The 26,884-nt window shown below is 45.0% G+C and overlaps 1 protein-coding gene across 1 annotated transcript; it reads left to right on the top strand.

Moving 5' to 3' along the window:
* Positions 1-2,228: 2,228 nt before the first annotated feature.
* On the top strand, positions 2,229-5,897 carry LOC113836556 (transmembrane protein 92-like). The gene is made up of 4 exons (XM_027424101.1): positions 2,229-2,327; positions 4,769-4,791; positions 5,465-5,657; positions 5,802-5,897. The coding sequence occupies exons 1-4, from the start codon at positions 2,229-2,231 to the stop codon at positions 5,895-5,897; spliced, it is 411 nt and encodes a 136-aa protein (XP_027279902.1).
* Positions 5,898-26,884: the final 20,987 nt, after the last annotated feature.

The following is a 26,884-nucleotide window of genomic DNA, read 5'->3' as shown; positions in this document are numbered from 1 at the left end:
ATAACTACAGATACAATTTTTAACCCTGTTACAAAGCCAAAGACCAGTAAAACAGACAAGTGGCATACAGGACTTGTACATGACTCTGAGGGATAAACAAATAATGTTTGTTGGCTTGGTAAGGCCTGGGTATCTGTGGATGCAGGAAAAACATTTGAAGCCCATGTGCTCAGCCTCTGGGACTCATGATGGATTCTGGGTTGAGATTGGGTGAGACGAAACCAGCTTCAGCCTGGCTAGATAGGGACTGGATGAGCAGTTTGACAATGAGTGAGAAGTCATTCCTTAGAGTTAGCAGCTCAGATACATGAATGAATTATGAAAATAGAAGGTGAACCAAGGAGGCAGTGAGCGTGTCAGAAAATGAATGAGATCTGCCTCCCAGTGTTTGTACAACACACACAGCTTGGTTAGATCCTGCAAACTCTTTGGACCTCCTTAATAGGAGTTCCCTAGACATGCTGGGAGGACTCACATTAAGGAGTAAGGGAGCATGTTTCTGGGAAAAAGTCCTGTAGGTGCTGCACAAGGGTAGAAACCCTGACAACAACACCTCCTGTCTTTACCTCACCCCAGAGCTGAGATTCAGGGCTATAGTTTCTGCATCTAACACCCCAGGTATTCCCATTTACATAAGAAAGAGCTGAGCCTTCTTGTATGTCTTGGTAAGATATACTTTCCTTCTTTCCTTTCTTCTTAGCTTCTTTCCTTCCTTGCTTCTTTTCTTCCTTCCTTCCTTCCTTCCTTCCTTCCTTCCTTCCTTCCTTCCTTCCTTCCTTCCTTGTCCTTCCTTCTCCTAATCTTGGTGTTTGACATAGTGTTTCAATGTATAGCCTGTCTTTCGTGGAACTGACTCTGTAGATCAGGCTGGATTTGAAATCAGAGATCCATCTGCCTTTGCCTTGGATTGCTGGTATTAAGGTGTGTTGCTCCATACTAGGCCAGGACATACCTTCTGGCTTCATTTGAGAAGGGCTGGGTAGAGGATGTGAAAGTCTGATTAAGTCCTGCTGTCTCTCCTGTGCCCTGTTCCCTGCTAAGTCAACTTGACACAAGATAGAGTCAGAGATGCCAGAGCCTTGTGAGAAAATACCTCCATAACATCTGGCTGAAGGACAATCCAGTAGGACATTTTCTTAACTAGTGACTGATGTGGGGAGGGCCCAGATAATTGTGGGAGACCACAAGCTCCCCAGCTAATGGTGCCGGGTTTTAAAACAAAGCAATTTATGACAGCGGTAGTAGCCCACACCTTTAATGCCACACTCTCAAGAGGCAGATGCAAGCAGATCTCTGTGAGTTGTAGGCCACCTTGCTCTTCAAAGTGAGTTTAGGACAGTCTGCACACCTATAGGGAAAACATGACTCTAAAACCAAAATAAATAAATAAATAAAAATAAAAGAAAGAAAGAAAGAATGAATGAATGAAAAAATGAGTTATTTTATTTTCTGCATGTAATTATTGCATATATATATGTGAACAATGTGCATACCTGGGCCCTCAGTTTTCAGAAGTGGGTGTCCTCTCCTGATTGAGAGCCTTCATGTTGCAGACCCAACCCAGATCCAAGGACAGCTGCTCTCAACCCTGAATCATCTCCCTCCCGCCCCTCCCTTGCTGCCCTCCTGGTCTTTGTTCTTTTTCTTTTTTTTCTATGGATTTTTGAAGCATAGTTTTTCTATAGCATTGGCTGTCATAGAATTCACTCTTTTAACGAGGATGGCCTTGAACTCACAGAGATTCCTGCATCTGCCTCCTGAGTGTTAGGATTAAAGGTGTGTGTCACCACCACGTGACTTTTGATTCAATTTTCTATTAGTACTACAATTATTATTATTTAATAATGGCTGGCCTGGATCTCATTAGGTAGACCATACTGGCTGTGAATTCACTGAGTTTTTCTGAGTTCTGGGATTAAAGGGTGGGGTCACCACACCCTACTCTATCTATTTAAATGCTGCTCAGACCAGGGAGTCCCATAGTGCTCTGTTTCATCCTGCTTACTACTTAAACCAAGGCATCCCACCTCTCAATGCCTCAGACTCAACAAGTTCAGCTCCTCTCCACTTCTAGTACCTGAGCTCCAGCCTAGAAGCCTTAGTCTGGCCCATCTCAGATGTGGTAACTCTGTCCATATTCTGAGGCTGGGACCATAGGTGAGGGAAGTTGTTAAAGTCGGGTCCAGTCACTCCTTCCTTGCACACGAAATCTTAGTAGCCCCCTCGCCATGATGCCTGAAGCCAGGATCCCAGACTGTGCCCTCACCTTGCTCTTCTGCCTGCTTTCCTGCCTCCTCTCCTGTCTCGAACCAGTAATCGCCAACCAGGTAAGCAAGACTTCTGAACCTTTTGGAGGACCCTGTGGGACAGAGGTTTGCCTAGAAGACAGTCCCTTATTTACCTTCTCAGGAATTCCTTGTAACCAATGGCAATTAGCAACTTCCTTTCTGTTTTGCTTGGGCAAAATTTGGGGTTGGGACCTGGAGGGAGCTCAGTGGAAATGTGGGCCCCTAGTGTTGGCCAGGTTGTGTTGTTAGTGGGATCTGGCTCCACGGACAGCCCTGAATGGGAACTTTGATTTCTGTTTTTGTAGCGTTTCTAATTTAGCTTCTCCAATATAAGGCTGAGCAATTTGAGGTCTTCATGTCTGGGCAAGATATCTGTACATATCTGTTGCCCCATTGCTGTGACCTTGTATTATATGGACCCTCTTTGGGAATTCTTCAAGTGTACTAGGGTGGAGAAGGCTCTCTGTACTTCCTTGATTAGTGGCAGCTTTCCTCCAGTTAGACTCTGCTGCCTGGCCCTGGGCTGGTTGGCCTCTGAATTGATTGGATCAGGAAGGCAAGGTTGTGAGCACTGCCCCAAGATCTTGTTCCTCCTATATAACTCTTAAGTGTCTTGGGTTGGCAGATTATCCTGCAAACAGAGAGGTGGTCAGAGCAAGCATTTAAATTGACAATCTTGGTTGAGAATCTGTTATGCAGTGGGGGTGAAAAACCCCCACAAGATTGAACTTCAGGACAGTTCACTGACTTTTGAAGATCACTGGAATTGTAGTTCTCTGATTAGGCCACGTAGGAAGCAAGGTTCAAGGCACTCTTCATATTCTTGGATCCCAGCATCCTCTGTTGACCACTCTGTGCAACCCAGATATAGGCATTGTCAATCTCCCCCCGAAAGAGCTAATGAATCCAACTTAATACCTCACTCTATGCTTTCTAAACTCAGGCTCCTTTCCATCCCTGAGATCACATGGATAAGATTGAAACAGAATTAATGCTGGTTCAGGATTTTAACCCTGCCATAAAATTGTTTTCATAGGATATCCCTATATGGATAAGAATGATCTTGAACTCAACAGACATCTGTCTGTACTACTCAGCCCTGGCATTAAAAGTGAGCTTGAATTTAAGAGAGGCAGTGTCACAATTATTACCAGGGCTTCAATGTAATACTAGAGCAGGGTGGTGGTGGCAGAGGCTCATACCTTTAATCCTAGCACTCAGGACTCAGAGACAGGCAGATTTGAGTTTGAGGCACTCCAGAGCAAGTTCCAGTACCTGAGGCTATACAGAGAGTCCAGGAGAGTGGGGAGTGGGCAGAGTCTGAGATTTGGAAGAGCAGGGGATGTGACTGAGTTTATGGGTGCCTTGCTGTGACTTTAATTTCACCTACACCTGTCCTCACTAAAGAACAGTGCTGCTGTAAGCCTGTGACCATCACTGGTTCCCTTGTCTTTGCTCTTAAAATGCTATTGTAATGATTAATAGCAAAGACAAATGCTGCCTGCCCATTCCATATCTGTAGTGACAGGGTCTAGTCCTGGCTCCTCTACAAATTGCTAGGGATACCAAGCTGGCCTCAAACTAACAGACCCACCTGCCTCTGCCTCCGGTACGCTGGGATGAAAGGCAAGGACCACCACAGCGGGCAATGGTTGTCATTTTAAGTGAGGTGGCCAGAGAGTGATGCCTTGTGTACAAGTAGAAGAGAGACCTAATTAAGAGCTTAGACAAGATAGAATTCTGATGGAGGCCCTTAATTCCCAGCAAGGACATGAGGATGAATGGGGCTTGAGTGTGTTCAAGAAAATGCTTGAACTGCCTCTACCTAGAACATGTAGAGCTGATTGGTTGGGGCTTAGGTTGCTTTCTGGAGGATTTGAAGCCAGGGATCCACACCAGGTGGAGTCCTGGCCTAATCACCAAATGTGTGGGTGTGGCAGGGGGAATTATCTGGGAGCCAGGTAATAGTGTTCCACATCTTTAATCCAGAAGTCTGGAGGTGGAGACAGGTAGACCTCTGAACTCCTGGCTAGCCAGGGATACATAGTGAGACCCTGCCTGTCTCAGTAAGAAGAAGTGAGGGAGTCAGACATGGTAGTGCATGCCATCAATTCAAACATGTTAGGCAGAATTAGGCTCCAATCATTGACCGTTTCATGGAGCTAGAGGGAGGCAGAGTCAGTCTGATATTCACTGCCCAAGATGTCGGGGACTAGCCTCTGGTTTTTCTTTGTGAGAAAGGTTCTTATTCTGGTATCCAATGGGGCCTCCAATTGGCTATGTAGCCTTGAGTGATTCTCCTGCCTCCTTGAGTTCTGGGACTGTGGCCATGTACTGCTATGGTGGTTTATGCACACCTGATTTATTGCCATGGCTGGAAATTGACCCCAACACCTAGTGTGTGTTGGGCAAATCCTCTAAGACAAAAGACACAACTCCCAGTTTTTACATTCTAACCTCTGCCTATTTTTCTTCCACAGGTTAAAGCTAACTGTGACACCATGTAAGTATGGGAATTAGCTCTAGTCAATCAATGTTGGGGTTGGGTGGGGTGTAGTCGGTGGTGGTGGTGGGTTATGGTATGCTCAGATATGCCCTGGACAAGGACACAGATACCTCCTCCTCACTCTTGTCAATTTTTTTGAAACCATATGCCCTTCCAACCACCCAATATTGGGAATTGCATTATTGGGGCAGGTCTATAGCTGCTATTAATCTCTTACCGTTATGACCTGGAGCCACACACCTGCCCTGTAAGATTTAGTAGCATGGAAATTCTGCCTGACTAACCCTGAACTCAGGTCGCAAGTACAGGCCTCAGTCCTCCCAGTGAACCCAGGGAGATCTGTACCCCATAGCGACGAGTATGACTTGCAACCTGAGGGTATAGGTGTCTGGGGAGGCAAGGACCCTTTGTTCTGTCACTTTGGATGCCATCTTTGTCTCCCCATCTCTTTCTGACAGAAACAGAACCTGTCCAAAAGGATTCAGATGCTGTGCGAGTGGATGCTGCCAGCAAAAGGAAACCATTTGGGATTTTTCAAACGACTCCTTAAGGTAAGCCAGGGTCAGGCCTTCTGGGTACCATTCAAGGCTGGGGCCACCTGAAATAGGATGAGGGTGGGTGATGGAGGAGAGTGGTATAGTCACTCAGGGAGAAATCATTCCTTCTGCAGGATCCTGTTTATCGTCTTCCTGGCCATGATACCTCTGTTTTGCATCTGTGGCCTGATGAAGCGATTTTGTCGCAAGTGCAGACAGCCAGAGCAGAACCTCAGAAGCCATCATCAGACACCTCCAGAAGCACCGGCCACGGCTCCCCTAGAGATCTGGGTCCCCACCTTGGATCCCCCACCACCCTATGATCAGGTGAGTCTTTCTGTCCCAATCCTTAGCTTGTTTCACAGCTGGCTATACAACTTGTTGAAGTCACAGACTGGGGAGAGCTGCCAACCAACTTCATCATTCCTTAGGCAGACATGATGCAAGCTAAGTACCCTTTCTCCCCTGCAGGTCGTCATGAAGCCTATAGAACCACCTCCTCCCTACAGCCTCAGGCCTGAGGACCCGGTTGGTCCAACGAGAGACACTGACAACACAGCCTTTTAGCTACCTCACCCACAAAGTTTTTGGATCAAGCCCAGGTCTTCTACAAAACTTTGGATGAATGAATCCACCTATACTATCATGATGTGTCTCATCCTTTGATTTAATTTATTGTTTTTCTCCTGGTGCCTCTCCAACTGGTGAACTGCATCCATGGTCTTTGTCCAAACTCCCAAACTAAAGACTTTTGAGGGAGCCTACAGTGGGAAGAGGAGCTTGTTCTGGTGGAATGCAGACCTTGACTGGACAGCTCTCTCTGACATCCTACAGAAGCACTTCTATGCCTGCTGGAGACAGGAGATTGAACTGCAGCGACGCTGAGCCATCTTCCAGACCCGAGTCCACTGGACCTGCACAAAACAAAACTCAAGTTTCACTGACTGGTCTCTGCCTCTGGCTGGGAAATAGTGATGGAAACCAGTTCAGAGGCTAAGCTCCTGCCAACTGCAATGGTGACTGAGTGCATGGACCCCCCTGCCTAGGAGCATGTGCAACTCGGACTTGCCCTCAGATGAGACAGTGATGTAATAGTGTAGATCCTGGTGCCTTGCTTTGGGGCTGGTCAGGGGTGCTAGCTACCTCCATTTCATTCTTGTCTTTGCTATGTGTGCTGCAGTGGACTCAAGGCCAGCCTTCCTTTTCAGACACTAGAGAAATCCCACAGCTGAGTTCTATCCTGCAGCAAGAGGTCACCTGCGTTTCACTGAAGATAGTTTAAAACTTGGAATTTTTCTGCAGCAACAGTGGCGTGTCCTGAACAGAGTGGCTTTTCCCAAAGCTCAATGCCTGCAATAAATTGTTTTCTTATTTTTAATGCTCATTGGTGTTTTCCCTCTATGTGTATCTGTTAGGGAGTTGGGACCTCTGGAACTGAAGTTACAAATGGTTGTGAGCTGCTACGTGAGTGATAGGAATGAAGTCCATGTCCTCCGGAAAAGCAGCCAGTTGTCTTCACAGCAGAGCCATCTTTCCAGTCCCTGCAAGGAATTGTTTGGCATTTCAGTCAGTACTGTTGGTGGAGGGGAATAGATGTCCGCCTTTCAGAGGTGATCTTGGGCTATCCATTCGTGCCACGGATATTTATAAAGCCAGGATTCTATCTGGTCTGGTATACAGGATCAGATCAGCTGCAATTCTACAGATAAGTCTGTGGAGATGACTGTACACTAAATCTCAGTGGGGTGTGCATCACCTGGTGCACTGGGCTGGATGGGATTCGGCTATGGTTCCCATCCATTGCCCTATGGAAGCTTGTTCTGAAAGACATGACAACCCACACTGAACACCACCCATTACTTAAGCATGAAGAAGGATCTGCTGTGCAAACCTACATCGTGTCTGTCTTTTACTGTTGGAAGCAAAGGGGCATTGAGAGCAGCTTTGCTTTGTAAAAGAAACTTCTAGTTTACATTTTAAAATGTGTATGTGTGTTTCTCTACATATGAATAAGATCTAGAAGAGCCAGGTGCTGTGGTACAGTCCTATCCTCTGAACTATTCAAGAATCTGAGGCAGGAGGATTAATGTCAGCCTGAGTGACTTAGTTGCGATCTAATTCAATTTTAAAAGGGGGAAGAGGGGCTATAGAGATATTGCCCAGACCCGGAGTTATTGCCAGAGTGACCTCCCTTATTAATCTAAAAGGAAATTACCTCCTGGGAGCAGGGTGTTGGTGGTTACATATAGGTTTTTCTCCCTTCTAGACAGTTTCTCTGTGTAGCCATGACCAGCCTGGACCTCCATCTGTAGACCAGGCTAGCCTGTAACTCACAGAGATTGCAGCATCTGCCCCCCAATTGCTTGGCTTAAAGGTGTACAGCACCACTGCCTTGTTAAGATATTATTGTTAATTATCACCCTGCCTCAGACAGGGTTCCTCTCTGCCTTTGGAGGCCGTCCTGGCAGTAACTCTTGTACACCATGCTTGTTTCTAACTACAGATCCACATGTCTCAGCATTCCCAAGTGCTGTGATTAAAGGCATGTGGCACCACTACCCTGCTTTTATTTTATCTGTATTAGTGTTTTACCTGCTGTGTATCGGTACCAGTGTGCATGCAGTACCCTAGGAGGCCACAGGGCTATCATGCCTTGGAAATCAAGTTCCAGTCAGTGGGACAGTGTGGGAGATGGGAACTGATCCTGCCTGGGTCCTCTGGAAGAGCTGTTAGTGCTGCAAATGCGGAACCATCTCTCCAGCACAAAATTCATATTTTGTGAGCTTTAGCATTGCTTGAGATTTTTACAATATGCATACCTTGTTTTTGTATATTTGAGAAATATGTTTATAGGAATTTATTTATAGGTAGATATAAAAATTTCAGAAGGGCTGGGGATAAAGCTGAGTGGTAGTGTGTTTGTTTAAAGTATACAAGGCCCTGGGTTCAATAAGTAGGGCTGGAATAAAAAAAATACTAGGTGAAATTTGATCAATGACTACAGATATAATTTTTAGCCCTGTTACAAAGACAAAGACCAGTAAGATGGACTTATAGCATACATGACATGTACATGACTCTGAGGGATAAACAAATAATGTTTGTTGGCTTGGTAAGGCCTGGGTATCTGTGGACGCAGGAAAAACATTTGAAGCTCATGTGCTCAGCCTCTGGGACTCATGATGGTCTCTGTGTTTAGACTGGGTGAGAAGAAACCAGCTTCAGCCTGGCTAGATAGGGACTAGATGAGCAGTTTGACAATGAGTGAGGAGTCATTCCTTGAGGAGATTTAGCAGCTCAGACTCATGAATGAATCATGAAAATAGAAGGTGAATCAAGGAGGCAGTGAGTGTGTAAGAAAATGAATGAGATCTGCGTCCCAGTGTTTGTACAGACACACACAGCTTAGTTAGACCCTGCAAAATCTTTGGACCTCCTTAATAGGAGTTCCCTAGAGATGCTGGGAGGACTCACATTGAGGCGCCAAGGGAGCATGGATCTGGGAAAAAGACCTGTAGGTGCTGCACAAGGGTAGGAATCATGACAGCAACACCTCCTGTTGTTACCTCACCCCAGAGCTAAGATTCAGGGCTATAGTTTCTGCATCTAACACCCCAGTTATTCCCATTTACATAAGAAAGAGCTGAGTCTTCTTGTATGTCTCTGGTAAGATATACTTTCCTTCCTTCCTTTCTTCTTAGCTTCTTTCCTTCCTTGCTTTTCTTCGTTCCTTCCTTCCTCCTTGCTTCCTTCCTCTGTTTCTTCCTTGCTTCCTTCCTTGTCCTTCCTACTCCTAATCTTGGTGTTTGACATAGTGTTTCAGTTTATAGTCCTGTCTTTCCTGGAACTGACTCTGTAGATCAGGCTGGATTTGAAATCAGAGATCCATCTGCCTTTGCCTTGGAGTGCTGCTGGTATTAAGGTGTGCAGGACCATGCTAGGCTAGGACATGGCTTCATTTGAGAAGGGCTGGGTAGAGGATGTGAAAGTCTGATTAAGTCCTGCAGTCTCTGCTGTGCCCTGTCCCCTTTAAGTCAGCTAGACACAAGATAGAGTCAGAGATGCCAGAGCCTTGTGAGAACATACCTCCATAACATCTGGCTGAAGGAAAAACCAATAGGGCATTTTCTTAACTAGTGATTGATGTGGGGAGGGCCCAGAAAATGTGGGAGATCACAAGCCCCCCAGCTAATGGTGCCGGGTTTTAAAAGAAAGCAATATATGACTGCAGTAGTAACTCACACCTATAATGACACACTCTCAGGAGGCAGATGCAGGCAGATCTCTGTGAGTTCCAGACTCCCTTGCTCTTCAAATAGAGTTCCAGGACAGTCTGCACACCTACAGGGAAAACCTGACTTGAAAATCAAAAAAAAAAAAAAAAAAGAAAAGAAAAGAAAAGAAAGAATGAATGAATGAAAAAATGAGTTATTTTATTTTCTGCATGTAATTATTGCATATATGTATGTGAACCATGTGCATACCTGGGCCCTCAGTTTTCAGAAGTGGGTGTCCTCTCCTGCTTGAGAGCCTTCATGTTGCAGACCCAACCCAGATCCAAGGACAGCTGCTCTCAACCCTGAATCATCTCCCTCCCGCCCCTCCCTTGCTGCCCTCCTGGTCTTTGTTCTTTTTCTTTTTTTCTATGGATTTTTGAAGCATAGTTTTTCTATAGCATTGGCTGTCATAGAATTCACTCTTTTAAGGAGGATGGCCTGGAACTCACAGAGATTCCTGCATCTGCCTCCAGAGTGTTGGGATTAAAGGTGTGTGTCACCACCACGTGAGTTTTGATTCAATTTTCTATTAGTACTACAATTATTATTATTTACTACTGGCTGGCCTGGATCTCATTAGGTAGACCATAATGGCTGTGAATTCACTGAGATTTTCTAAGTTCTGGGAATAAAGGTTGGTGTCACCACACCCTATTCTAACTATTTCAATTCTGTTCAGACTAGGGATTCCCACAGTGCTCGGCTAAAATCTGCTTACTACTTAAACCAATGCATCCCAATTCTCAATGCCTCAAACTCAAGCAAGTTCAGTTCCTCTACAGTTCTAGTTTGCCCGAGCCCAGGCTAGAAGCCTTAGTCTGGACCAACTCAGGTGTGTTAACTCTGCCTCCATTCTGAGGCTGGGACCCATAGGTGAGGGAGGTTGTAAAAGTCGGGCCCTGTCACTCCTTTCTTGCACACCGAAACTTAGTAGCCCCTTGCCATGAGGCCTGATGCCAGGATCCCGGACCAAGTGCTCACCTTGCTCTTCTGCCTGCTTTCCTGCCTGCTCCCCAGTCTCCAACCCGTAAGGGCCAACCTGGTAAGCAAGTATTCTGAAAATTTTTCGAGGACCCTGTGGGGCAGATGGTTGAATCCGTGATTTTCATCGTTCAGGAAGGCAAGGTTTTGGGGTGGCATATTTCCTGCAAACAGAGAGGTGGTCAGAACATTTCAGTTTAAAATCTTGGTCGAAAATCTGCTCAATTGGGGGTGAATTACCAAGCCTGCCGCTCAGGACAGTTCACTGGCTGTTGAAGTTCACTAGAATTGAAGTTCTCTCTCCAAGGCCATGCATGAACCCACGATCAAGGCACTCTTTATATTCTTGGGGCCCAGCATCCCCAGTTGACCCCTCATGCAGCCCCAGGTATAGGCATTCTCAATCTCCTTGTAACAGCTAATAAATCCAGCTTAATATCTCACTCTGCTTCCTAAAATTCAGTTCCCTACAATCCCAGATCAGATCACCTGGTTAACGGAAAAAACAGGAATAAATCTGGTCCAGGATATTAACCGTGCCATTAAAATTTTTTACATAGGATATCCCTATAATCATAAACTCAACAGAAGTCTGTCTTTCCTACCTCAATCCTGGCAATAAAACTGGGCAGGAATTAAAGTGAGGCGGTGTGACCACTGTTACCTGGGGTTAAACGTAATACTGTATCTGGTTGTTGCAGTGGCTCATGTCTTTAATCCCAGCAATCAGGACACAGAGATAGGAAGATCTCAGTTTGAGGCCAGTCTGTTCTAAGCAGCAAGTTCCAGGACTTGGGGCTACTAGAGAAACCAGGAGAGTGGGGACTGGGCAGAATCTGAGATTTGGAAGGGCAAGGGATGTGACTGAGTTCCTGGGCCCATTGCTGTGTCTTTAATTTCTTCCTACACCTGTCCTCACTTAAGAACCTTGCTGCTGGGAGCCTGTGCCCATCACTGGTTCCCTTGTCTTTGCTCAGCAAATGCAGTTGTATTGATCAATAACATCGACAAAAGCAGGCTTCCCATCTTTATGTGTTGAGACAGGGTCTAGTCCTGATTCCCCTAGACATTGTGAGGTAAGCCAAGCTGGTTTCAAACTAACAGATCTAGCTGCCTCTGATGGGCTGGGGTTAAAGGCAAGGATGACCACCACTGGCAATGCTCTCATTTTAAGTGAGGCGGCCAAAGAGAGATGTCTTGAATATGTGTAGAGAGAGTCCTAATTAAGAGCTTAGGCAAGGTGGAATTCTGATAGAGGCCCTGGATTCCCTTTAAGGACCTGAGGATGAATGGGACAAGAGTGTGTTTAGGAAACTACTACAGATGCCTCTACATGGGACATGGAGAGCTGAGGTGGACGACCTTAGCTTGCTTTTAGGAGGTGTTTGTAGGGGAAGCTGTAGCCACGCCTTCTTAGGGGCTGGCTACAAGAGTACCTGAGGGCTTGTGAGGGCGTGGTCAGAGTGAGTAGGGGGATTGAGTTTTCGGTTTTGGTTTCTCTTTGCTTCTTGCTGTACAGACTACCACCGGCTGGCTGGTTCGCTCTGTAAGTAAGGCTTTTCCCTATTAAATACCCTTATATTTCTACCTGACTCCGTACTGGTAATTTCTTACTATATCTGGTGTCAGAAGCGGGATATTGGAAACCCACACCCCATTTGGGACAGGCTGTGGGTTCCATCGGGCCCGCCGCCTAGGCCCGGAAAGCACCCACTCTCCACAGGCGTTCCCGGCTAGCAGCCGACCCACTGCTGCTGAGCTACTCAGAACCATCCACCCAGCTCAGAGACAGTTTCTAGCTGCCTAGAGTCCAGGTAGGCCTCCGCTTTCAGCTGTGGCTTCCCCTGGCCTGCGGGAAAGCCCGAATCTGTTTCAGTGGTTGTAGCCGCAAGGCCGTATACTCTCTAAGATAAGCACAGCCGCTTTTGTGACCTCTCTCCACCGCTGACCGACTGCTGCCAAACACCTCGGAATAACTGAATGCCTGTGCTACCTGCTGATCAAATATATTTACTGCATCTGGAGTAGAAATCAGGTAAAATCATGGCGGAATATTTATCATTTGCTGAAATTGGTAATGTTTTTGCTTATTACGTGAATTCACTGTTTGAGGAGGATGCTAATTTGCCAATTATTGGCCTATATGCTGTCATGGCAGTCAGCTTGCTGGTACAAATAGTATTACTAGCCAGAGGACTCAGGAACAGGGACAGAAATAACCTCACCACCTGCTTGCAGGAAATAACAGCTTTACGCAATGAGGTTTTGGAAAACAGATTAGGTCAGACCACAATTGTGCAGCAAGTGGAACAGAAATTGGATGATAAGCTTGGCTCTGTGTCCAATACACTAAAGACAGAGCTGTCTGATGAGATACAGCGTATTTATGATAAGATAAACACAGAGAGATCCTCCATGTCTGAGGCCTTAGAGGCTAGGCTGTCAGAAGACCATGACCAGCTAAAGAATATCTGTAGCCAGCTAGAAACTCAGATAGGCAATGTTACTCATCAACTAGACGCAACGGTGCAAAATACCCAGCATAGGGTTGAAGAATTGGACAATGCCATTCAATCAGTTATTGAAGCATCCAAGGTAACAGATCAGAAATTTGAGTCTAGATTTGAATGTTTGGAAGATAATTTACAGTACAGGGCTGACAGATTACATAGGTCCATACGGTCGATTGCTGAGGACTCAAAATCAGCAAATCATGACCTGGAATCTAGACTCCAATACCTAGAAGGCAGTTTCCATGCCATCCAGATGCTGTCTAAGGATGATCGTATGAAAGACCTAGAAAAACGTGTAGATGAGCAGTTAGAGCAATTTACAGATTCACTAACGTGCTTAGAATCTTTTATGATTAAGGAGATTGAAACTTTTCAAAAGGATATCATTGCTAGGCTTAAAGATCAGTGGGATGCCTCAGAAGCAGAATCACTCCAATCCCAGGCACCTACTCCACCCAGGTATCGTGACTATTCTTCTAAGGTTGTTACTCGTACACCATTAGTGTACCCAGCTACCATGGTAGAAAAGCCAGCTTCTAAGAAACACCCTCATGGACGAATGGTTTATGAATGGCAACCTATACAGCCGAAGGATCTTAAGAATATTAAAGAATCAGTTGTCTCATATGGTCTCCATAGCCCATACGTAAAACAGCTATTACATTCATGGGCAACCTTTAACAGGGTGACACCCACAGATTGGGAACGATTGGTAGCAGCTGTACTTGAGAATTCATGCCAAATCCAGTGGAAGGCATTGGTAAGGGAAGAGGCAAAGCTCCTTGAACGTCAGGGCATAAAGGAAGGTTTTGAAGCCCCTCTAGATAAGCTTCTTGGTCAGGGTATTTATGCTGACCCACAGGTTCAGGCTGAATATGATGACGATATACTGTCTCTTTGCAGGAAAGCAGCATTAAATGCCTGGGATAAGGTTCGTGAGCCAGGAGAACGTCTAGAAGCTTATACCAGAATAGAACAGGGACCTACAGAACAGTTCCAGGACTTCTTACAAAGGTTAACTAGGGCAGTAGAATTACAGGTAACAGATCCAGAAACAAGACAATCAATTATATATACAATAGCTTATGAAAATGCAAACCCTATATGCAAAAGAATACTTTTGCCTTTAAAGATCAGATCAGCTCCGTTAGAAGAATGGGTTTTGTATGCAGCCAACATTGACTATAATGTGCAAGATACTGGAGCTTGGGTAGGAGAAGTCATCTCCAAAGGTTTAAAACGACAACAGGAAATTAAAAGTTCTAGAGGTGAGGATGTAAGGGCTTGGCAAGGAGAAGCACCTTACAGAGGTCAACATAGGTACCAAGAGGCTAGAGGTTACTACTACTATGAACCAGAACCTTGGGGAGGAAGAGCCTTCCCCTTGAGACCACGAAGGCGCCAGGAACCTAGATGTTTCAACTGTGGTAAAATGGGACATACTAAGAGAAATTGTAGACAAATGAATTCTAACAATGCCTCATATGGAAGGCCACTGCCTTCTGGATTGTGTAGAAGATGTGGTAAGGGCAGACACTGGACCAATGAATGTAGATCGACCAGGGACATACAAGGAAACCCCTTAAGGTCGGGAAACCCCGAGGGGGGACTCAAGAAGGCCCCCACATCGAGAAAGGTCAGGTCATTTCCAATAGCAGTGGAAGACAATCTCTCACAGGAACAATAGACAGTTCTTTGCATATTGTGAAAAAAGATATTGCTCTAGATGGTAGTTTGAATAGTGATGAAGAATCAAGTGTGAATGGACAAAATGAGAAACGCATATTTTGGCAAGCTTCTATTAATGATAAAAGGCCTCAGTTAAAAGTTAAAATTAATAATAAAGTTATTTCTGGCTTAGTGGACACTGGGGCGGATGTAACTATTATTACTCAAAAGTCTTGGCCTCAGAAATGGCCTCTTAGAGAGGCAAATGTACAATTTTTAGGAATTGGAACTCTATCTAGAGTTCGACAGAGTGTTAACTCAGTGGTCTGCATTGGACCGGAAGGACAGAAAGGGATACTGAAACCATATGTGGCAGATATAGCTATAAATCTCTGGGGTCGTGATCTCTTACAGCAATGGAATACTCAGATTAATATTCCTCCAGTGTCAGATACAAATTATGAAAAAGATCTGGTAAGACGCTATGGAAAACGGTTACCAACCATCCATGCTGTACAGAAACTAGGTACAAATGATGGACCTTCAGAGGAGCCAAAGGCCCTGCCATTGAAGTGGCTTACAGATGAACCAGTTTGGGTAGGACAATGGCCTATGACCTCTGAGAAGCTAGAGGCTTTAGAAAAGTTAGTACAGGAACAGCTAGATGCTGGACATATAGAGGAATCTACCAGTCCTTGGAATTCTCCTGTATTTGTCATCAAAAAGAAGTCAGGTAAGTGGAGAATGCTGACAGACCTGAGAGCTATAAATAAGGTAATTCAACCAATGGGCTCTCTGCAACCTGGAATGCCATTACCTTCCTTAATACCTAAAGGATGGCCTATCATAGTCATTGATCTAAAAGACTGTTTTTTCACAATACCGTTACAGGAAAATGATAGAGAAAAATTTGCATTTACTGTACCAACTCTTAATAATTCACAGCCAGTTAGGAGATATCAATGGAGGGTTTTGCCACAAGGAATGCTAAATAGCCCTACTTTGTGTCAACACTTTGTACAGCAACCTTTGGGAATAATTCGTAAGAAATTTTCACAATCTCTTGTTTATCATTACATGGATGATATTCTTTTATCAGATTCTAATAAGGAAACTTTGGAACGTATGTTTGAAATGGTGAAGGAAGTTCTGCCTCGTTGGGGATTACAGATTGCACCAGAAAAGATACAAAGAGGAAATTCTATTAACTATTTAGGTTACAAGATAGACTTACAGAGAATCAGACCTCAAAAGGTACAAATTAGGAGAGATCGGTATCAAACTCTTAATTCTCTTCAGAAATTATTAGGGGAAATTTCTCAATTACAGACAATTATTGGTGTAGAAGGACATGACTTAAAGCATTTAAAAATGGCCCTTAAAGGTGATAAGGACCTAAACAGTCCTAGAATATTATCTGATGAGGCAGAAAAAGAGTTACAATGGGTAGAAAACAGAATATTGAATGCACATGTAGATCGGATAAACCTTAATTTAGACTGTATTCTGGTTATCTTGCCATCCAGAGAATACCCTTCTGGAATTCTGATGCAGAGGGAAGACACTATATTGGAATGGATATTTCTGCCACATAAACAGAATAAAAAGTTAAAGACATATATAGAAAAGATTTCTGATTTGATTTTAAAGGGTAAATTAAGACTTCGCCAGCTGACTGGAAAAGATCCAGCAGAAATTATAGTACCTTTAACTAATGAAGAAATTTCTTCCTTATGGAAAGATAATGAATATTGGCAAATAGCTCTTACTGACTTTTTGGGAACAATTAGCAACAACTATCCCAAAACTGACAGAATTAAATTCATAAAAAAGACAGTCTGGATTCTTCCACGTATTGTAAGACAAACTCCCATTTCTGGAGTTCTTACCTTCTACACTGATGCCAACAAATCAGGTAAGGCAGGTTATAAAGCAGGTGAGGTAAGTAAAGTAGTTCAAAGTCCATATACATCTGTACAGAAGGCAGAATTATATGCAATTCTCATGGTACTTAAGGATTTTACAGAACCTCTTAATATAGTTACTGATTCTCAGTATGCAGAGAGAGTCGTGTTACATATTGAGACTGCAGAATTTGTTCCTGATAATACAGAATTAACTTCTCTGTTTTTACAATTACAGGAAACTATCAGAAACAGAAGTAATCCTATGTATATTACACATATCAGATCCCATACGGGTCTGCCTGGCCCACTAGCACAAGGCAATGATGAGATTGATCGTTTATTAATTGGAAGTGTGCTAGAAGCCTCAGAATTTCATAAGAAACATCATGTAAATAGCAAAGGTTTGAAAAAGGACTTCTCTATCACTTGGCAACAAGCCAAGGAGATAGTGAAAAACTGTCCTACTTGTTCCTTTTATAATCAAACTCCATTGCCAGCAGGTTGTAATCCTAAGGGCATTCGGAGAAATGAGGTTTGGCAGATGGATGTCTTTCACTTTGCAGAGTTTGGAAATTTGAAATATGTGCATCATACCATAGACACATTCTCAGGGTTCCAATGGGCTACTGCTCTTAACTCTGAAAAAGCTGATTCTGTTATTATACACCTGCTAGAGGTGATGGCAGTTATGGGTATACCTGCACAAATAAAAACTGACAATGCTCCAGCATATGTCTCTACGAAATTGGAACAATTTTTCAAATATTATAACATAAAGCATGTTACTGGTATACCACACAATCCTACAGGACAAGCAGTGGTTGAGAGATCTAATAGAACACTTAAGGAGATGCTCAACAAACAAGCTTGGAAGACTAAACCCCCCAAACATAGGTTGCATAATGCTTTATTAACACTAAACTTTCTTAATGCCAATGAAAAAGGACAAACAGCTGCAGAAAGACACTGGACTACGGAAAAAACTGCTGAACTCAATCAGCCAGTATACTTCAAAGATGTACTAACCTCTGCATGGAAACCAGGACATGTATTACGTTGGGGTAGGGGTTTTGCATTGGTTTCTACAGGAGAAGAAACACTTTGGATACCATCAAAGTTGATCAAGATTCGACTGGAAAAGGAAAAACCTCTCGACGAGGACAAATGACAGGTATTCTACTAAGGTATATCTTATAAACTAAATAGAAGCCTCCCAAAGGAAAGGGAAGTGTTTTGCTTTTATCTTCACAGGAAAACTCATCTTCAGAAGGCAAAAGACACTGCATGGGTAGATACTTAAGAAGAAAAGGTAGCTATAACCATCAAATAGAAGGAATGTGCCATACGGTAAACTTTACAGCTGTCTCTCAAAAAACTCTATTTCTCTTTATTTCCTAGTCCCTATTCAATTAAACCAATGCTGGACTTAGAGGTGGATTTGGCTTTCCTCCTCTAAAATCCAAGCACATTATTTAACTAAGCTTTAGTGTTTCTGTATTGTATCAAGAAGCCAATTGATGTAATACAGAATAAAAGAAGAATTTGGGGACTGTCTTTGTCTTTTCTTGGATCTTTCTCTCAAGGTGTACACCCTTTCATAATTGTTATGCTCTCATGGTTGCATTCCCTAGCATGTGTACATACACAAGCAAACATTTCTCTGCTAACTGTTTATGTTTGAGTCCCACACAGCCAATGAAGACCTGCCTGACAGCAATCCCTGGACACCCTGGAAAGAAAATGGGCCACACCTCCTCGACTGCACTGGATCCAACTTGCTCCATTTCAACTGACACTCTGGCCAGAGGTTCGGGTACTGACTTCAATCAAGTTGAGGATTTCAAGCGAGATCTTCAATCAAGTGAATCCCATCTAACATGGACTGGATACTAACATTTTCTTTCTACAGGACCCCACATGACTATCATCGTCCCATTTCAGCAGGAAGTAACTTGGAAAATGCTACGCCCCCTTTCCCCATTGTTGTCAGTTAGGATAGTGTATATACCTAGTTAGGAATAGCTTCCTATTGTTTATGACTTTAGGGTTTAGTTAAAATAGATAGTTATCTTCTTAAGTTTTAATCCTCTTTTAGACTAAAAGGGGAATTGTAGGGGAAGCTGTAGCCACGCCTTCTTAGGGGCTGGCTACAAGAGTACCTGAGGGCTTGTGAGGGCGTGGTCAGAGTGAGTAGGGGGATTGAGTTTTCGGTTTTGGTTTCTCTTTGCTTCTTGCTGTACAGACTACCACCGGCTGGCTGGTTCGCTCTGTAAGTAAGGCTTTTCCCTATTAAATACCCTTATATTTCTACCTGACTCCGTACTGGTAATTTCTTACTATAGGTGTTGGTAGCAGGGATCCACTCCAGGTGGCTTCCAGGGACAATCTCCACCTGTTTGGGTGTGGCAAGGGGAGTCCCAGGTATTACTGTTCTACACTTTTAATCCAGCAGACTGGATGTGGAGTCAGTTAGACATCTGATTTCAAGCTAGCCTGGCTACTAGTGAGACCCTGCCTGTCTCAATAAGAAGTAGTGAGGGAGTGAGACATGGTAGTTCATGCCTTCAATCCAAACATGGTGGTCACAGGCAGACTCCAATCATTGACCCTGGACATGGAGCTGGAAGGAGAGACAGGCAGCCTGAGATGCACTGCCAGAGATGTCTGAGATCAGCCTCTGGTATTTCTTTTTGAGACAGGGTCCTGATCTGGCATCCAATCTGGCCTCAAACTGGCTAGCCAGCCTGGAGTGATTCTCCTGCCCCTTGGGTTCTGTGAGCATGTTCTGCTATTCCGATGGATCCACACCAGATATATTGCGGGAAATTGACCCCAACACCTAGTATGCTGGGCAGGCACTCCAAGAACTGAGACCCAACTCCCATTTTTAAGCTCTGACCTCTGCCTGTTATTCTTCCACAGGTTACAGTTAAATGTGACACGATGTAAGAATGGGACTTACTTCTAGTCAATCAAGGCTTGGGGTTTGGTGGGGATAGGTGGTGGTGGTGGCGGTGGGTGATGGTATGCTCACATATGCCCTAGATAAGAAGACAGATACCTCTTCCTCATTCTTCCAACTTTGGCTGAAACCATACCATCCTCTCTCACCACCTAACATTGGGAACTGCATGATTGGGGCAGGTCTGTAGCTAGTTTCCAGTAGACTGACTTGTGGCAAACATGACACATACATTACTCTGAGGGATAAGCAAACACTCTTTGTTTCCTTGAAAGGCCTGGATACCTGTGAACACAGGAGAAACATTTGAAGCTCTTGTGATCAGCCTCTGAGACTGATGATGGAGTCTGGGTTTAGATTGGGTGAGAAGCATCCAGCTAGGGCGTGGCTAGCTAGGGGCTGGAGGAGCAGTTTTCCAATGAGTGAGAAGTCTTTCCTTAATGAGATTTAGCAGCGCAAACTCATGAATAAATGATGAAAGATAAGGGGTGAATGAAGGAGGAAGTGAAAGTGTAGGGAATTAATGAGATCTGCCTCCACGTTTTTGAACAGACACATAAAGCTTGGTTAGAACCTGGAAGCTCTTTGGACATCCTTAATAGGAATTCCCTGAACTTGCTGGGGGGACTACATTGAGGAGCTAAGTTAGCATGGTCCTGGGGAAAAGAGCTGCAGGTGCTGCACAAGGGAAGGAGAGGTGACAGCAACATCTCCTGTCGTTACCTCACCACAGAGCTGAGATTCAGGGCTATAGTTTCTGCATGTAACACCACCTGTTTTCCCATTTACACAAGAAAGAGATGAGCCCCTCTCTATGTTTCTGATAAAATATACTGTCCTTCCTTCCTTCCTTCCAACCCTCCTTCCTTCCTTCTTTCCTTCGTTCTTTCTTTCCTACCTTCCTTTCTTCTTTCATTCTTCCTACCTTTCTTCCTTCCTCTTTTCTCCTTCCTCCCTTTCTTCCTTTTCCCTCCCCTCCTCTGTTTGGTTTTGATCAGGGTTTCCCTATATTGCACTCTCTGTCCTGGAACTGGCTCTGTAGACCAGGCTGATCTTGAACTCTCAGATCCCTCTGCCTTTTTCTTGGAATGCCAGGATTATAGATGTTCAAAACCACGCTAGGCTAGGATATACCTCTGCTTCCATTCAGAGAAGTTCTGGGTAGACCATGTGACAGTCTGATTAAACCCTGCAGCCTTTCCTGTAGCCTGTCCGTTATAGAGTCAACTTGACTCATACTAGTGATCAATGTGCGCAGGGTTCAGACCTTTGAGGGTGACCCACCCCTGAGATAGTGATCTTGTGTTTTTAATGAAACCAATTTAGCAAGGTGGCTGTGGTGGCACACACCTTTAATCTCATACACCCAGGAAGCAAACCAGGAGGATCACTGTGAGTTCGAGGCCAGCTTGGTCTTCAAAGAGAGGTCCAGAACAGTCTCCAACCTACAGAGATAATCTGTCTCGAAAAACAAAACAAAACAAAAACAACAACAAAAACAACAAAATAGTTATTAGATTTCCTGTGTGAATTTATTGCATGTGTGTGTGTGTGTGTGTGTGTGTGTGTGTGTGTGTGTGTGTGTGAACCATGTGCATACCTGGTACCCGTGAGTTCTTATGTGACTGTCCTCTCCTGCTTGAGAGCCATCATATGTGTAGATGCTGGAAACCAAACCCAGATGCAGGACAGGTACTCTGAACCCCTGACTCATCTCTGCCCCACACCCTCATTATCACCTCTCCCTCTTGGTTCTTTTTCTTATTTTCTACGGATTTTTGAAACATGGTTTCTCTGTAGCCCTGGCTGTCCAGGAACTCACTGTTTAAACCAGGATGGCCTTGAACTCACAAAGATCCTCCTGCATCTACCTCCTGAGTGATCGGATTAAAACTGTGTGCCACCACCACCTGACTTTTTGATTTAATTTACTGTTACTACTACCATTAATATTATTTAATACTGGCTGGCCTGAATCTCATTAGGTAGACCATACTGGCTGTGAATTCACTGAGATTTTCTGAGTTCTGGGATTAAAGGGTGGGGTCACCACACCCTACTCTATCTATTTAAATGCTGCTCAGACCAGGGATTCCCATAGTGCTCTGCTTCATCCTGCTTACTACTTAAACCAAGGCATTCCACCTCTCATGCCTCAGACTCAAGCAAGTTCAGCTCCTCTCCACTTCTAGTCTCCTGAGCTCCAGGCTAGAAGCCTTAGTCTGGCCCATCTCAGGTGTGTTCACTCTGCCCATATTCTGAGGCCAAGGTGAGGGAAGTTGTTAAAGTCGGGTCCTGTCACTCCTTCCTTGCACACGAAATCTTAGTAGCCCCCTCCCCATGATGCCGGAAGCCAGGATCCCATACCGTGCCCTCACATTGCTCTTCTGCCTGCTTTCCTGCCTGCTCTCCAGTCTCGAACCAGTAATCGCCAACCAGGTAAGCAAGACTTCTGAACCTTTTGGAGGACCCTGTGGGACAGAGGCCTAGAAGACAGTCCCTTCTTTACCTTCTCAAAATTTCTTTGTAACCAATGGCAATTAGCAACTTCCTTTCTCTTTTGCTTGGGAAATAATGGGTTTGGGACCTTGGAGGGAGCTCAGTGGAAATGTGGGCCCCTAGTGTTGGCCAGGTTGTGTTGTTAGTGGGATCTGGCTCCACGGACAGCCCTGAATGGGAACTTTGATTCCTACTTTTGGAGTGTTTCTAATGTAGCTTCTCCAATAGAAGGCTGAGGAATTTGAGGTCTTCATGTCTGGGCAAGATATCTGTACATATCTGTTGCCCCATGGCTGTGACCTAGTATTATATGGACCCTCTATGGGAATTCTTCAAGTGTACTTGGGAGGAGGAGGCTCTCTGGACTTCCTTGATTAGTGGCAGCTTTCCTCCAGTTAGACTTGGCTGCCTGGCCCTGGGCTGGTTGGCCTCTGAATTGATTGGATCAGGAAGGCAAGGTTGTGAGCACTGCCCCAAGATCTTGTTCCTCTTATATAACTGTTAAGTGTCTTGGGTTGGCAAATTATCCTGCAAACAGAGAGGTGGTCAGAACAATCTTTTAAATTGACAAGCTTGGTTGAGAATCTGTTATGCAGTGGGGGTGAAAAACCCCCACAAGCTTGAACTTCAGGACAGTTCACTGACTGTTGAAGATCACTGGAATTGAAGTTCTCTGATTAGGCCATGTAGGAAACAAGGTTCAAGGCACTCTTCATATTCTTGGATCCCAGGATCCTCTATTGACCCCTCTGTGCAACCGAGATATAGGCATTGTCAATCTCCCCCCAAAGAGCTAATGAATCCAACTTATACCTCACTCTATGCTTTCTAAAACTCAGGCTCCTTACCATCCCTCTTCAGATCACCTGGATAAGATGGAAACAGAAATAATGCTGGTTCAGAATGTTAACCCTGCCATAAAATTGTTTTCATAGGATATCCCTATATGGATAAGAATGAGCTTGAACTCAACAGACATCTGTCTTTACTACCTCAGGCCTGGAATGAAAAGTGAGCTTGAATTTAAGAGAGGCAGTGTCACAATTGTTACCAGGGCTTCAATGTAATACCAGAGCAGGGTGGTGGTGGCAGAGGCTCATACCTTTAATCCTAGCACTAAGGACTCAGAGACAGGCAGATTTGAGTTTGAGGCTCTCCAGAGCAAGTTCCAGTACCTGAGGCTATACAGAGAGTCCAGGAGAGTGGGGAGTGGGCAGAGTCTGAGATTTGGAAGAGCAGGGGATGTGACTGAGTTTCTGGGTGCCTTGCTGTGTCTTTAATTTCACCGACACCTGTCCTCACTAAAGAACAGTGCTGCTGTAAGCCTGTGACCATCACTGGTTCCCTTGTCTTTGCTCTTAAAATGCTATTGTAATGGTCAATAGCAAAGACAAATGCTGCCTGCCCATTCCATATCTGTTGTGACAGGGTCTAGTCATGGCTCCTCTACAAATTGCTAGGGATACCAAGCTGGCCTCAAACTAACAGACACACCTGCCTCTGCCTCCGGTATGCTGGGATGAAAGGCAAGGACCAGCACAGCAGGCAATGGTTGTCATTTTAAGTGAGGTGGCCAGAGTGTGATGCCTTATGTGCAAGTAGAAGAGAGACCCAATTAAGAGGTTAGACAATATAGAATTCTGATGGAGGCCCTTAATTCCCAGGAAGGACATGAGGATGAATGGGGCTTGAGTGTGTTCAAGAAAATTCTTGAACTGCCTCTACCTAGAACATGTAAAGCCCAGGGGTTGGGGCTTAGATTGCTTTCTGGAGTATTTGGAGCCAGGGATCCACACCAGGTGGAGTCCTGGCCTAATCACCAAATGTGTGGGTGTGGCAGGGGGAATTATCTGGGAGCCAGGTAATAGTGTTCCACATCTTTAATCCAGCATCTGGAGGTGGAGACAGGTAGGCCTCAGAATTCCTGGCTAGCCAGGGCTACCTAGTGAGACCCTGCCTGTCTCAGTAAAAGAAGTGAGGGAGTCAGACATGGTAGTGCATGCCATCAATACAAACACGTTAGGCAGATGCAGGCTCCAATCATTGACCATTTCATGGAGCTAGAGGGAGGCAGAGTCAGTCTGATATTCACTGCCCTAGATGTCTGAGACTAGCCTCTGGTTTTTCTTTGTGAGAAAGGTTCTTATTCTGGTATCCAATGGGGCCTCCAATTGGCTATGTAGCCTTGAATGATTCTCCTGCTTCCTTGAGGTCTGGGACTGTGGCCATGTACTGCTATTCTGGTTTATGCACACCTGATTTATTGCCATGGCTGGAAATTGACCCCAACACCTTGTGTGTGTTGGGCAAATACTCTAAGACAAAAGATCCAACTCCCAGTTTTTTAGTCCTAACCTCTGCCTGTTTTTCTTCCACAGGTTAAAGCTAACTGTGACACCATTAAGTATGGGACTTAGCACTAGTCAATCAATGTTGGGGTTTGGTGGGGTCTAGTTGGTGGTGGTGGTGGGAGATGGTATGCTCAGATATGTCCTGGACAAGGAGACAAATACCTCCTCCGCACTCTTCCTACGTTTGCTGTAACCATTTTCCCTTCAGCCACCCAACATTAAGAACTACATTATTGGGGCAGGTCTGTAGCTGCTGCTAATCCCTTACTGTTATGAGCTGGAGCCCCAACCTGCCCTGTAAGATTTAGTAGCATGGTCATTCTGCCTGAGTAACCCTGAACTCAGGTCTCAAGTCCAGGCCTCTGTCCTCCCAGTGAACCCAGAGTATCTGAACCCCACAGCGACAAGTATGACTTGCAACCTGTGGGTATAGGTGTCTGGGGAGGCAAGGACCCTTAGTTGTGACACTTTGGATGCCATCTGTGTCTCCCCAACTCTGTCTGACTTGACCAGAAGCTGCCCAAAAGGATTCAGATGCTGTGAGAGTGGATGCTGCCTGCAGAAGGAAACCATTTGGGATTCTTCAAACAAATCTTTATGGTAAGCCAGTGTCTGGCCTTCTGGGTACCATTCAGGGCTGAGTCCACCTGAAATAGGATGGGGGTGTGTGATGGAGGAGAGTGGTATAGTCACTCAGGGAGACATCATTTCCTCCCCAGGATCCTGTTTATCATCTTCCTGGCCTTGTTAACTCTGTTGTGCATCTGTGGCCTGATGAAGTGCTTCTGTCACAAGTGCAGACTGCCAGAGCAGAACCTCAGAAGCCATCATCAGACACCTCCAGAAGCACCGACCACGGCTCCCCTAGAGATCTGGGTCCCCACCTTGGATCCCCCACCACCCTATGATCAGGTGAGTCTTTCTGTCCCAATCCTTAACTTATTTCATAGCTGGCTATCCAACTTGTTGAAGTCACAGACTGGGGAGGGCTGCTAACAACTTCATCATTCCTTAGGCAGACATGATGCAAGCTATGTACCCTTTCTCCCCTGCAGGTCGTCATGAAGCCTGTAGAACCACCTCCTCCCTACAGCCTCATGCCTGAGGACCCGGTTGGTCCAATGTGCGACACGGACAACACAGCCTTTTAGCTACCTCACCCACAAAGTTTTTGGATCAAGCCCAGGTCTTCTACAAAACTTTGGATGAATGAATCCACCTATACTATCATGATGTGTCTCATCCTTTGATTTAATTTATTGTTTTTCTCCTGGTGCCTCTCCAACTGGTGAACTGCATCCATGGTCTTTGTCCAAACTCCCAAACTAAAGACTTTTGAGGGAGCCTACAGTGGGAAGAGGAGCTTGTTCTGGTGGAATGCAGACCTTGACTGGACAGCTCTCTCTGCCATCCTACAGAAGCACTTCTATGCCTGGTGGAGACAGGAGATTGAACTGCAGAGACTCGGAGCCATCTTCCAGACACGAGCCCACTGTACCTGCACAGGCAAGCACAAAACAAAACTCAAGTTTCACTGATTGGTCTCTGCCTCTGTCTGGGAAGTAGTGATGGAAACCGGTTCAGAGGCTAAGCTCTTGCCAACTGCAATGGTGACTGAGTGCATAGACCACCTGCCTAGGAGGATGTAGTACAGCTTGGAGCTCTGATTGCCCTCCTGCGAGGCAGTGAAGACACAGTGTAGATCCTGGTGACTTATCTTTGGGGTTCTTCAGGGATGCTAGCTACCTACATTTCATCCTTGTCTTTGCTATGTTTGCTGCAGTGGACTCAAGTCAGCCTTCCTTTTCAGACACTAGAGAAGTCCCACAGCTGGGTTTTGTTCTGCAACAGGAGATCATGTGCATGTCACAGAAGATACTATAAGGCTTTGAATTTCTTTGCAGCAACAGTGGTGTGTCCTGAGGAGAGTGGCTTTTCCCAAACTCAGTGCCTTCAAAGAAGTTTTTCTTATTTTTAGTCTTCATTGGTGTTTTGCCTCCAGAGGGCGTTGGGTCCTCTGGAACTGAAGTTACAAGTGGTTGTGAGCTGAGATGTGGAATCAAGCCCGTGCCGTCCGGAAGAGCTGCCAGTTCTCCTCACAGCTGAGCCATCTCCCCAGTCCCTGAATGGACTTCTTTTACCACTTCAGTCAGTACTGTTGGTGGGAGTGGAAGAGATGTCACCCTTTCAGAGGTGATCTTGCACTATCCATTCATGCCAGCGATAATTATAAAGCCAGGATTCTATCTGGTCTGGTATTCAGGATCAGATCAGCTGCATTTCCACAGATAAGTGTGCAGAGATGACTGTACACTAATCTCAGGGGGGTGTGCATCTCCTGGTGCACTGGGCTGGATGGGGTTCAGCTATGGTTCCCATCCATTGCCCTATGGAAG

The sequence above is a fragment of the Cricetulus griseus genome, chromosome 7 (assembly GCF_003668045.3).
Source record: "Cricetulus griseus strain 17A/GY chromosome 7, alternate assembly CriGri-PICRH-1.0, whole genome shotgun sequence".
Taxonomy (NCBI): domain Eukaryota; kingdom Metazoa; phylum Chordata; class Mammalia; order Rodentia; family Cricetidae; genus Cricetulus; species Cricetulus griseus.
This window is presented reverse-complemented; position numbering and strand designations above follow the sequence as displayed.

Excerpts from the sequence above, each read along its gene's own strand:
- LOC113836556 (XM_027424101.1), top strand. The coding sequence starts at position 2,229 with ATGATGCCTGAAGCCAGGATCCCAGACTGTGCCCTCACCTTGCTCTTC. Across the intron at positions 4,792-5,464 it reads AAAGCTAACTGTGACACCAT|GATCCTGTTTATCGTCTTCC; the intron begins GTAAGTATGGGA and ends TTCCTTCTGCAG. Across the intron at positions 5,658-5,801 it reads CCCCACCACCCTATGATCAG|GTCGTCATGAAGCCTATAGA; the intron begins GTGAGTCTTTCT and ends TCTCCCCTGCAG.